Source organism: Phyllopteryx taeniolatus, chromosome 22 (assembly GCF_024500385.1).
Source record: "Phyllopteryx taeniolatus isolate TA_2022b chromosome 22, UOR_Ptae_1.2, whole genome shotgun sequence".
NCBI lineage: Eukaryota > Metazoa > Chordata > Actinopteri > Syngnathiformes > Syngnathidae > Phyllopteryx > Phyllopteryx taeniolatus.
Window position 1 is genome coordinate 7,043,690 of NC_084523.1, and position 13,429 is coordinate 7,057,118.

Genomic DNA, 13,429 nt, shown 5'->3' on the forward strand with positions numbered 1-13,429 from the left:
TGTGGAAGACTCCCCCCCCCCCCGCCCCCTTTCGCCGTGATAAATTCACTTAATTAGTTGTCTGCGACTGTGACGCGAGCTGTCATGGCAACGGGAGGCAAAACAGAGAGGTTGCGCGGCGAGGCTCGCATTTTAGACCCGAGCGTAGGATTGAGATGCAGCCGAGAGAATTAGTCATGAGCGTGTGTCCAATTACCACTCCCGAGCCGCCGAGAATCTCCAAATAATGAACGAAAGTGCTTTGGCTCAGTAAATCCCATCAACACGGAGCAAACAAAAGGCAAGGGAGCAAGAAAAAATGTATACTGTTGGATTTTACATGAGAACATTACAAAAGAGCGTGCCCGGCATCCTGCTCCAAAAACGTGAATAGCACTTAAGTGTTCCTGTAAAGTGAGATAAATGTCTTCTAAATTCGACACACATCAGAGAAGTGTTGTTAATACCCCTAACAAATTAAAAGATAAAAAAAAAAAAAAAAAAAAAAAATAAAAAATCGACAAGTACATAAAATGCGGCTTCAAAATCGTGAAAAATCAATATCCCAGTGGGTCGTCACAGGGCTTTACCATGCCGCAACAACAAGGCGCTCTAAGTGGCCACGCCAGCTGTCGCGCAGTTTTCAAAATTACATTTCGGCTTGCTCTAAACCCTCTTTCCGTGACACGCGGACACTCATTGCCGACAACGAGGCGCTCTAAACAAATCTTTGAATTTGAAGTGTCACTGTTCTGCATGTCAAGATACTTACATATTACAGCATCACTTTGCACCTCCTCATGTTGTCTGGCTGCAACACACAAACAAAGCCATTATGTTGAGTAGAAATGCTCCCATGATGTTTGTGCTTGTTAAAAATGAATGGATTTGGCATTAAGTAGGATATTGTACACAATAATAAGACTATAAATTAATGAATATGGTGTGGTGTAACCCTGATTGCTTGAAAAGAGAGAAAGTATTTTTCTGGAAAAATATATTAATTTAAGCAAGACTTGCCTACTAGACTCGAGATTTTCCACCAAATGCCACTAATCGACCCTCAAAATTGTGTTGTTGCTTTTTTTTTTTTTTTTTTTTTAACATTCACGCAATGCAAGTAATATGCATTTTTCCTTCTATCTGTCAGACGGCGCTCAATGGAATGTGTCTCCTTGTGTTGTATAATAGTGCACGTTGGTCACGGTTGAGGGATAACATGCGCACACAAGCAGAGACAAGTCGGCTGCGAGCGGGTCATTGCTGGTTTTTTTTTTTTTTTTGTGTGGCAGAACTCACTAGAATGGAAAATGACTGCAGGAAACCAGGGCGCTGATACTGTATCGGCTGCGTCCTGTTTACCATACAAGCGTTCAGGCATATGCACACGACAGCCGACACAGGGAGGTGAATGCCACTATTAGCTGACTTGTGCTGTGTTTTGATACGATGGCCAAAAAACATGAAATTAAGGAGGCAATAGACAGAGCAGATGGTGAGGTGAAAGCACGGACACACCCGGAAGGTTGTTTTTCCCCCCCCAACCATTATCGACAGTGCTGCTCCATCACCCTTTGAAAAGTGACACTTTTCAACCTATTTTGCTCCGCACGGCGCAGTCAGAGGGAAGTACAAGGACGGCGGTCTGTTTGATAGGCGGACATTCGGCAGAACAACGGCACCGATGGCGACGGGAGTGGAATGCGCGTCTCAAACACCCAAATACATTTGCGGGAAAGTTAATAAATATTAAGAGGGATAGGGGGGTTATTTTTGAGATCATTTGATCCATAATGGTAAAGACATAACCTTCACACTTTTAATGCAAAAACAGCTTTACCGTTATGTGTCCCAAGTGAAGTATCATGAGCAACACGTTTTCTGAAGATGCTAATTACATTTCTGTACTTATTGGATTTTTCTATTGCTTAATATGCCTTTTCCATGAAAACTAAAACAAACGTATCTTAGTGCCCTAAGAGTTTTTATTTTGGAGCTCTTTTACAAATGGTCCTCAAGCTGTCTTTACCGTTAACGCCTCAATATGTTGCTGCAATACACCAGAGGGATCTGTGATCTGAAGTGCCAGGATGAGGAAGCCATTTTGCATTCACGCTATAGCAGACGGCAAAATACAGTAGATGGTGTTATTTCTGAGCTATTTATGAATTTTTGAAAACGTCCAAAAATTGCACGTCTTCACCATTATGATGAATGTATTTTGATAAGAATGTAATGGGTTTAAGTAGTAATAGTTGTAATCATGTATACTTGTATCTGCAGAGTTTGAAGGGCCACGCATGTCAATTGTGCAACTCACATGGTTGTAATGAAACCGTTTGTCTTTACCGTTATGCAAGAAAAGTAAATTCGGATTACAAGTGTCCTTATCGCGCCGAATGGAATGATAGGAAAATCATTCTTGTGAGTGACTGACGTGTGCACACATGCAACAACACAATCCAGTTTCAAAAACGTCATCCCGAGGTCACTTCACCTGCTCAGCCAAGCTGGTGACTCCTCAACCCGTCTCCAAGTGGAGGTCGACTCACCCCGAGGGAGTCGGAGGGGGGGGGCGATGTTGGCCCACCTGCACTGAACCCCTGCGGATACAAGCTGAGGGGTCGAAGGAGTTAAGACTCGTAGTGTCATTATTTTTAACAATGATCATAAAAACTATAAAGGATACATCAATGCTGTCTGCAGCACTATGACGGCAGGTATTTTTTGTCCTTGGAGAGTGCAAATGCTAAGCTAAGTTCCACTACAATGTGCGCAGGCTAACTATTGCTTAAATGTGATTTAATGACTGAAAAGTCCCCTTCAAGGTCACTCGAGCTTTATGAGGCGTGCGAGATGGGGACGAAGCGGCAACGCCTCCGCTCAAAATGTATAAAAGCTGACTTCTTGTGTATTGATTATCACAATTACACACCATTACGCTTCTATTATCTGCACTGGCTGACTTTAATTACACTGGAGAGCCAGAAGGGCGCGTGGAGGCGGCGATAGAGACGACGGAGACGAGAGGGTGGCAGCGACACAGATAGATGGATGACACGGCGACACACGCACTGCACCAAACTAATTAAAACAGAAACTTTTTGTTTCCAGCGAGTCGACAGCCAATGAATCTGGCGGCAAACGAATGCGTCCGCAGGGTGGGAGGCGGCGAGGAGTTGCACGTCCGCGCGCGCGAGGACGGCCGGGGAGGCAGAGCCTGTTGCCATGGCGACTGAGCATTGCGCCACATCATGCAGCAGAGTTAATGCGGCCGCGCTGTCACGTCGCCGCCGTGAAGTATGGGTATAACATCCGCGCCGCTAGTATTTGCTCGGCGTAGCAATATCACTGTGAAGTGACAATACTAAAACACACGAACAGGGTGAGCCTCGCAGCCACACCTGTAACATATTAACGGGCTTTCACAGACTATTTCCAGGCTCCATTCATTGGCTCGTAAGCGAAGCCTCCCCCCTGGCGCCGTGTGTTCACGAGGCTTTTTAAAAGGAAACACGCAGCGAGAGAAAGCACCTCGGTTAACGTATAAGACCACTCGTAAGGCTCCTCAATGGGGGTCAAAAGAAGGGGGATGGAGCTCGCCTGTAAAGAAGCCTAGAAAATGCATGATGCACACAAAATATGTATTATAAATGGGTCTTAGCAATTCCCATAGCTGCATTAGTCACTTATTTCTACACTGTTGCATTTGGTTAACCCACAATTCGTATGCAACTAGTCCATCTGTGATACCTTCTCAAAGTTTCTTCCTTTTTTTTTTTTTCTCGATGGGAGGTCTGGACCAGGGGATGTCATTGACTTTTGTAAATTGTGGGCCTTTGAAGCCATTTGAGACTCTTTTTGTGATTGTATAAATAAAAGAAACTTTATATTGTTAGTCATAATTCAAATATGCATTTTATTTTATGTGCTATGTGAATCACAATTCAAAGTCATTCCAAGTTTTATGTTCCTGCCATTCTCCCTTTCCTTTCTATGCTGTTTTCCAGTAGATCTAAACTCCAAAGGAAACAACAGTGTTGTTGTTTTTTTGTCAACTGACACACATAAAAAGGCCCATCAGGGAGTGAGAGTACAAGTTTTCCTCGTACTTTGTGTACAGACTTAAATGGTCACTGCCCCATATATAAAAAAGGCCACTGTTTGTCGACACAGTTTTTTTTAGAAAGCGGCGCTGACTGCAGTGTAACTAGGTTAGACCTCAGGGGGGGCCCCAGCGTGCAGACAATATCTGCCAAAGAATTATGACGGCCCTGCAACATCTGCTGCCTCCGGTGCAAGAAAGACAGTGATGGATGGCCAGGTGTGCCGCTCTGTTTACAAGGTGATGTGACGTGCGCGCACCCGTTCATACAAGTTAAAACAATAACCTTGATGACCGATCCGAAACGCAACTGAAAAAGACACCGAACGCGGTCGGTCATCAGGAAAATAGAAGTAGTCAGACATGTTCGAGCACAAACAGCAGGAAGAGACAAGCTGAAGCACACGTGTTTGCTTTGGAGCAGAGCCATTGACAGACATGCAGTCTGTTGTCAATGGCTTGCGTTCTCCATGAATATTACAATGCATCACTGTGTGCTTTTTTGGGTTTTTTTGGTCACGTCCTCAATAACCTTGACGCTATCCCTACGTGCTGGCCTGGACGTGGCGGCGGCTGGGCGACGGCAGCGGGCTGTTGGCTTGCGGGGTCTTGCGTCCGGGCGGGATCGGCGGCAGGATGGGCTTGACGCTGGATCCGGTGCGTCTGTCACGAGGCTGCTTGTCATCTATAAATGACAACGTGAAATGAGAAACGAGATCTAAATCGACTTGCGAGATATGAAAAGCACTCTCTGTGCAACAACCTTTGATCGTTTCCACAGAGTGCCCTAGAGATTCATCTGAGCTGTTGGAGAAAAACGAGATGACAAGTGGAAGTTATAACAGATTCCCCGATGAAAGGAGTCTCAAAATCTAAACTCCACTTTGTTTTGTTGCCTGGTTACAAAAATGATGGCCCCTGGGACTCAATTAATCGACAGTTACGTGATGCACGGTGACAATACGTGAAGGAGACACTCACAAGCTGGGACGCATCCCAGCTAAGATGAGCGCAGACAAGAAGACACGTTAGGAATCCTCTGCACAAATACTGTGGGGCTGAGTAATGTTCAAGTGTGCGTGTGCGAAGGGGCATGCAGCAGTAAATGCCCGATTGTAATTACATTGAGAATGCAACCTTGTGCATTTTACCATTAGTTAGTCAATTTAATTCATTTTCTGCAATCAAAAATCTACATTTAACACCCCATTATAACAAAGCAATTGGAGCCTGAAGATACGAGTGACCTGACTATAGCGACTGAGATACAAGCTGTCGTCCAAACGATTTCGCTTCGACTTGCTAGCAAAAATTCAACATACGAGCACTGCACGGTCAGTCAACTCAACTCACTTCACAACAAGCAGCAGTTTAGCAGATAGAGAACAATTTCTGGAAAAAAGAAAGAAAAAAAAAACCAAGGCTTCCAACCGTTTATTGCAATTCCTAGTTGAAGTTGACTGTCATAACTAAACAAAACAGAAAATCACGTGTATTTAAGAGAAACACACAACTTTGCCAGCCCGTAGCATAATGCTAACACTCTATGCAAAATACCATAGACGGGCAAACGACTAACATCAATAGTCGTGCTGTTCGAACCCTTCAAACAACAGAAATTTCACATCAACATGTACAGACAATTTATAGTACGAACAGGCACATTTTTTTTAATGCTCTCGTATCATCGTATTTTACTGACTCAGAGTAGTTGTGAAACTCCTGTTCTTCATGACTGTATTATACTGCCCCTGGTGGCCAAGTCCCACAATGAATTATTCATGATGCATAAACTTAAAAATTCTTTACATTCCATTTAATTATGTTATATTGCTCCATTTTATAAAGTAAATATTACAGAGTGCCATTTTCCTGCTTCACAAACGTTCCAATTTTTTTTTAGTTTGTTTTTAGGGGGAGGCTGGAAATGATTAATGGCATATCCATTCATTCACGAATGTTTTAAGTGCCCGGTCACCAAACAAATGAAACTTGCACCTCAAGGCACAAGTATATTGCTTACGTGTCCGTATTGTCTTGACTCCTGTATTGTTTGTTCCATGCGCTCGTTTCTACTTTTCGAGGTGAGGTGTTGCGCTGAGTGGAAACACTACAACAAGGCCATCCAATTAGCCTCACTGCTGGTTTTTGCGGTGGGCCACTACACCCTCAAGGTCAAACAGGAAGTCCAAACAAACCATCAAATTGCAGTTAGGAAAAGTGGGCCAATCAAGCCAATTTGGCCCCCTGGCAGGGAGAGGAGAGGGTCTCCACTCAGAGTTAGGCATGAGAGTCAAGTGTGTGCTGCTTCAAAGTGAACCTTCTGATGAGCCAACTGTAGACCCCCGGACTCTTCCCCGTGACCGCCTCTCTCACCGGCCGCTCCCGCCTGCGGATGGAAGCCAGCTCCTGTAGAGGAGACACACGGACAAATATCAAAAACCAGAAAAAAACAAAAAAAACGCTGATGAGTGGCGGATGAGACACTTCGTTTCTGGTTAATTTCCCATTGGAACTCACAACAGGAGTCTTGTGGGGTTGCTGGGTCTTGGCGAAATAGTTCCTGTAGGGGAGCTCTGAGGGGTCGAGGGCTGTGGCTGAGTGGGACAATGTGGAGGAGTCTGACCTTAGCTCCTCCGTGGGGGGTTTCTCTGTCGTTTTACCCTCTCCTGAGGCAGGAAAATATTTATGAGTGCAGGTGTACCAAATGCTGTGGTTGGTGAATAACTTCAGAAAAAAAATAAAATGAATATATATATATATATATATATGTATATATATATATATATATATATATATATATATATATATATATATATATATATATATATATGGGGAAGAATGTGACAATATTTATTGAATAGACAACAGGAGCACCCAAAAAGAGAGGGAAAATGCACATCTGACTATGTGCGGGTGCTCTGTTATTCTTCTTACCTTCTTCCTGGTCCTCGAGCAACAGGTAGTTCTTGACAATCCGCTCCAGCATCTGGTAGGCTTTGTCCCAGTAATCTGCACACACACAATATGCTCACGAACCCGGCTGCTGTACCGCCTCCCATCGAGTGGCAATGAAAGAAAAAGCTATGGGGACGTCAGCGGTGCATAAAAGTGATGAGTGTACTGCCCTCCCCGCGTGTTGGTCTCATTAAGAAAGCAGCTAAGACGTGCGGGCATGACAAACTGTTTGCCGGTGCTGCCGTGGCCTTAATACAAAGTGGTAATGGGATTGAAATTGTGCTGTATGGATTTTAGTGAGGCATGTTCATTTATCTAAGGCCTTATCAGCGACAATGGAGTTCTTTTTTTTATTTTATTTTTTTTGTCTCTGTGAGGGAAAAAAAAAATGTCTCTTGCAATGAAATCCACAAGATATCCTCATCAGCGTTGACGCTAATAACGCAAAGACAGGCGGGGGGCGTACCACAGCGGATGACGTTGTCGAAGAAGCTGGGCTGCTCCCGGTTGAAGTCAGCGTACAGCTCGATGCGCGATACCGCCGCCTCGATCTGGGCGTCGGTGTAGAGGTTTCGACTCCTCAGGGTGGCCTTGTAGTTGTCCACTATGGTGGGGAGGAGCAGGATATAGCGGGGTTCAAAGATGCTCTTCTTCAGACTCAGCACACCCTGTGAAAAAAATGACAGAAAACAGATATTGACCCTTAACACATCCTAAGGACATTTTGTGCCATTCACTATTTTCAAGCCGCTTTGGCTGTGAATGAATATAGGTTGGATTTTCCATTCAATCTGCCAAAGAATTGTCATCTCTCGTTTTAAAATTTGCCTAAAATGCAACGCTACACAAAAAGCAACAAATATGTCCCATTGAAATCCAGTTTTGACTCTATACTTATCTTAACATAATGATAAACTAATGTGATCCTGTCTGCAAAGACTTCAATTGAGACTACTGTACAGAATTGGCTTTCAATTTTAAATTTGTCCACTAGAGGGAGCTACTTTTCCGCATTCAAAGCATGCAGCAGCATTCTTCTACTTTTACTGTTTTCTGTAAGGTTGCTTCGCTACTGAAATTCTAAGTGTGTGTTGCCACTGATGTTGAATGTCTGTGTGTCTGTGTGTGTGTGTGTGTATACAATCTTTCTAAGAAGTCCACAACGTGTTATAAACTATTTAAAAATATCAATATACAGCAGTTATTGGGAAATTGCCCATTTGTTATTAATTATGGCAAATGAGAGTGGATATTTAAAGGGCTTCTTCAGGTTGAAAGAAGTTTTTAGAGGTTTTGATCATGTCCTCCACTCACCTCAAGCTCCATCTGCACGCAGCACGCCAGTCCTTCCCGGGCGACATCTTCAATGGCGTCCCGGCTCAGGCCATACTTGTGGCCGCCGTACTGGACAGTCTGGAGGAAAGCCCCCTGCAACGGCACGGTCGGTCAAATTAGAAACACAAGGTCACATATCCACAACATAGGCCTTTGAGAACTGTACTTTAACGCACAGGCGGTTGTAGGATTATGGTTTGTTTTTGTACCCGTGTCCCTCAATTATGCCACTCAAGCACTGAATAATACAACGGAAGGTGCATGAGAGGAAGGCAGGAGAGTTGTGGGCAATAAATTAGGTGGCTGACAACATAAGCACACAGGAAGCCAGATGAAGAGGAAGAAGAGGGAGGAACGGTCGACCCGCTCACAGCGTCACATGACACTTGACGGAAGGCACTGATACATGCGGCAAAGCCCACTAAGTGTAAATCACATGACAGAGAGAGGGCCACGAGTCCTCGTCTCCGTTATGTATTTTCACCGTGCATTACACAAAATTAATCTAATTCTACTTTAGGAATCATTATGATTAACAATAGGTATTGGTTTACAATGTGTATATTTTTCCACCAGATGTCACAACATTTTGCCCATTCAAAGAATGCAGCAAAATGTCAAAACCTCTTATTCTGCCAGGGTGCCTTGCGACTGAAACGAACAGTGTAGTGTAACATATTCTAACTAAACAATTCTAAAAAACAACTTCAATCATTACTAAGTTTCCAAAAAGACGCACCCTGTGTACAAGCAGTTGAAACTCTTCTTCGCTGACAAAATGGTAGTCGCTGCCGTTCTCCTCGCCAAAGTAGGGCTCCCTGGTAGTATGGCTGATCCTGCACGAAATGGGGGCGGGGGGGGGGGGGGGGGCATGGAATTCAGACCCTATTGAAGAAGAGCGTAATTCATGACAAGGAATACCAGACTGACAGGGGGGTTAAGTCTCAGGACAAGACCCCTATGGCAGTGGAATGCATGTTAAAGAATAGAGCACTTACTCTAGACTAGATTTAGCTGTAGCCGCATGTGACTGGTGTACAGATTTAGTTACATTTGGATTTTAGCAATTTAAAATAGAACGCAAAGCATAATCCATAAAGGCAGAATAGGGATTGATATCTGACATTGAGATCTTATTTTAAGACTCTCCCTATTAATATTTGACACTGACCCATATGCAAAGTATTCGTCAAAGTCCTCACACAGGCGGTGGGCCATCTCCCTTTTCCCGCAGCCTTGCGGACCAGTCAGAACCACCATCGGATACGGAGCGTCATCGCTGGGTAGAGTGCTGCATGGGCAAACAAAACACTTTTGACAGTGGAATTAAACTTCAATTAAAAGCCTTGCGTGTTAATGAACACACTAGATGGAAGGGTCTTTTTTTTTCGACTGCAAAAACAATATAATTATCAGCCCGTGATGGATGTTTGTTTCTTTTTTAAAGTGATGATAGATGAACTTGTCTTTTTTATTGTCTTAGAGTGAGGAGATTGGAAAAAAGGGGCTCAGCACTCGAGCAACGACTGCGGCTGGTGTTTGTTTGGAACGATGTCAGATATGATGCGCAATGGAGCGTCAACTGGTTCGCCGAAGGAAATAAAGCTGCGATTTTTTCAAATATTTGTTTTTAGGAGGCTAAAATGACAACGCTGATACCAACGTGTCATAGAGAAGCTGAGGCTGCATCAGCTGATACATCAGATGGGTCATGTGATCCCTGGCCGCCACCACTTCCATGGGAGGGTCGTACTTGTTGATTGAAAACACCTGGATGAGCATCACACACACACACACACACAGTAGATCAGTGGTTTACTACCTCAAAAAAATACAAATTGTATATTTAAAAACAGTTCTAAAAGATTGAAGGCAAATGTAATGTGCTTTAAAGTTAAATCGAGCTGAACTTAACTGGATTTAAAAAAAACCAAGTTGAAACCACTGTAACATTATGGACAGTTTGAACATTTAATTCTGTCATTCTTTCATGTGCCCGACATTTTGATTCCATTTATGACAAACCTTCTCTTCAACAGTGACTCTCTCTTGGTCCAACATCGTCAGATGCTGGAGGAGGAAGAGCACCGACAGCCTGTAGTCTGGCTGCTCCTAATACACAATACCACATATTAAACATTGTTACATTTGACAGTCAAAACTGAGAATTATTCTCTTTGTAAATACTGATTTTTTCATTTATTTTATTATGGAGTTTGAGTTACCTGCACAGGGTTCCCTAAAAGATTCAAATCCCTCAGCAGGAGAAGACTGTGAATGTATTGACACTCCTCAATCTCAGAAATCTACATTATTTCCCCCCCCCCCAAATTTTTTTTTTATTTTGAATGATTTATTGTGTCAAATTGTTAAAGTGTGCACTAGCGTTCCATTTTTGGCATTGTACAAACACCTGATTTCTTTCCATGTCGATGGAGCCTAGCAGGTGGAGGTTGCTGAGGCCAGCGAGACTGCTGATGTGGTTCAGCGACAGATCAAGAGTCTGTAGCCTCGACAGGTTCTCCAGACCTTTTGTGCCTTTCAGCTGGTTCCCCCTCTGGACACACAGAGAAGACATTTAACAGACCACAAATGCACTCGATGATTCCCTATAGCTCAAATTAGAAGTGAGCCACGGTCACTCTGCAGGCTTTGGCGGGCCCGCTAAATTCTGACAGATGGGGCAGGCCAACAGCTGGCAAGGTGCTCATTCAGCACAAAGCCAAACCTTCGCGGGCACCGCTTGCTAGTTTACACGCTTTGACTAAAGTAGTTATATTGCTGCCTGGCAAGCGCTCGTCGAGCACGAGGCCTGGCAGAGGGTCGCTCTCCGCATGTCGGGAGAGGGCGCGAGGGACAAAGTTTGGCTGCGTGGGGGGTTGGGGGGGGGGGGGGGGGGGGGGGTCAGGTGTAGGGTGGACCAGCCAGGACCACTACAAGTGGGCCGCTGCGGCCATATGGTGGGATTTGTCATGTACCAATTTGATTGTTTCCCTCTCTTGCACCTACACTATTATTAATGCTTCAATTATTGGATTTCTATAACTAATAGGTTGGATTCATTAATGCAACTTTCAATCATGTCTTGACACACAAACAAAACAATTGCATTCAAAATTACGATAGCTTTAAATCCAACACAATTAGGACTTTGACGTTAAGGCAATACATTGTGTTTCTATGTCAAAAACGTAGTGTCCACTTCGGAGCGTACTAAACAGCTTAAAATAAGTCAATAAAATAAAAAAAAAAAAAAAAAAAAAAAAAAATCTTCTATCTTGGACTGTACTTAGGACTGACCAGGTTGAGGTCTGCGAGCGGCACGTGGTCCAGACTGCGGACGCTGGCGATGTTGTTGTGCGCCACGCTGAGATGAGTCAGCTTGCAGCACTTCTCCAGACCGTGGATGCGCTTCAGGCGGTTGTCTGAAACGTAGCGCGTCAAGGCCATTGCGTGACCGTGCGTGCGTCTTATTTTTGCATATTATAAGGATACGGTCCAGATCGAGCTTGACGAGAGCCTCGTAGTCCGACATGTCCTTCATTTGTGTCAAACTGTTGTGCGAGAAGTTGACCTCCTGTAAAAACAGCAGGCAGAAACTGACTAATTCCACCAGGATATTCAATTAGCTGAGCATTCAAGGGCGTTCAAAGCCTTTTAAGCATGTTTGGAGTGACGGCAGATGGCATGCGGGCCCGTCACGGGGAATAACGCAGCCACCAGTCAAAGTTTGTCTTCCGCTGTCAGCTCAAGGTCCTGCTTGCCGGTACCTTCAGATTCTTCGGGGGCTCGAAGCCAAAGAAATCCGAGATCTCGTTGTGAGAGACATCCAAAATGACGAGGAAGGGCATATGGCTCACGCAGGATAGATCTCGGCAATGGAAAAATAATCAATGCAATAAATAAATAAATACAAATCAAGAATACACAGATAAGCATTTACCTGTAATTCTATTGTTTGACAGCTCCAGCTTTTGCAGGTGAACAAAATTACACAACACAGAGATATCCCGGAGCTTGCGACCCTAATTTAAAAAAAAAAAAGAAAAAAAAAAAAAACAAAAATCCCATAAAAGTCACCTGAACATTTTTGGGGTTTATAAACTGTGAAAGTGCATCTTACAGAGAGGGCCACATGATGGTACGGGTGCTGAAGTCCAGTGTCGAAGCGCCCGAGGCGGGTCACGCAGCTAGACACCAACCTGGCACTTAAAATGATGTCCTGTGTCACCACAAATAGTGAAGAATAAACAAAATTGTGTTATTTACTAATTATTCCAGGTACTTTTTAAAGTCCATTCTAGACTTCAGGATGACTATTATTGGGGGGGGGGTGACAGTCAGAAATATATGCAGATTGTTCATTTCAAAACACAAAAGTGAGCATTATGTATTTGTTATGGAAGGCAGAATTTGAGAGCTTTTGTATTGGAGCTCAATGCTCCTTAGCTTGTAGGTGTGCTTAATTAAATGCCCAGCTACTATAAATTCTCCCACATATATGATCAACTTGAATTATAAAAAAAAAAAAAAAAAAAACGTAACCACATTTCCCTGGTAATGAGTCATTCAATGCATTTATTTATTCTTTTATGATATAGCAGGGACATGGCAAGTTTCTCCATTTAAAGTCACACTTACCCTTTCCGCCATGTCCACGCACCTGGCAGTCTGTTCTCAAGGCGCTCGGCTTGACTATTGGTTAGTTATTACAATTATGAAATGATGAAAAGTCGTCAAAAAATGTCACGAGACGACGGGAACAGACGACGTCGTTGTGACGTAATGTAGCTCGCTGTCTAGCAATTAGCACACCAAGGCTTTCAGCAGTGTCGCCTAGCAACGTGTCAGCACGAGGGAGAGCGGGATTGTGGGTAATGGAGTTTTTCCACATCTACCGCATTGTGTAAATCCGCCTACTGTCAAATACTACGCTAACGTAGTTTAAAACGAAGAGAAATAGCACATTTTTGTAAAATACCTATAAAGTCAGAAGACGTGATAGTCCAATGTTCATGTTTATGTTGGCACAAGACAAGAAAACAAGACATT

The 13,429-nt window shown here is 43.7% G+C and overlaps 1 protein-coding gene across 1 annotated transcript; it reads right to left on the reverse strand.

Annotated features, from left to right (window-relative positions):
- Positions 1-5,687: 5,687 nt before the first annotated feature.
- Positions 5,688-13,425, reverse strand: lrguk (leucine-rich repeats and guanylate kinase domain containing). The gene is made up of 18 exons (XM_061761530.1): positions 13,019-13,425; positions 12,501-12,599; positions 12,321-12,402; positions 12,148-12,248; positions 11,873-11,954; positions 11,678-11,802; positions 10,791-10,934; positions 10,603-10,683; positions 10,403-10,489; positions 10,041-10,147; positions 9,549-9,668; positions 9,117-9,213; positions 8,357-8,470; positions 7,509-7,710; positions 7,022-7,096; positions 6,605-6,753; positions 6,405-6,493; positions 5,688-6,331 (listed from the first exon to the last, which is right to left on the reverse strand). Exons 1-18 carry the CDS (start codon positions 13,028-13,030, stop codon positions 6,220-6,222), a joined length of 1,878 nt encoding a protein of 625 aa, XP_061617514.1. The 5' UTR covers positions 13,031-13,425; the 3' UTR covers positions 5,688-6,219.
- Positions 13,426-13,429: the final 4 nt, after the last annotated feature.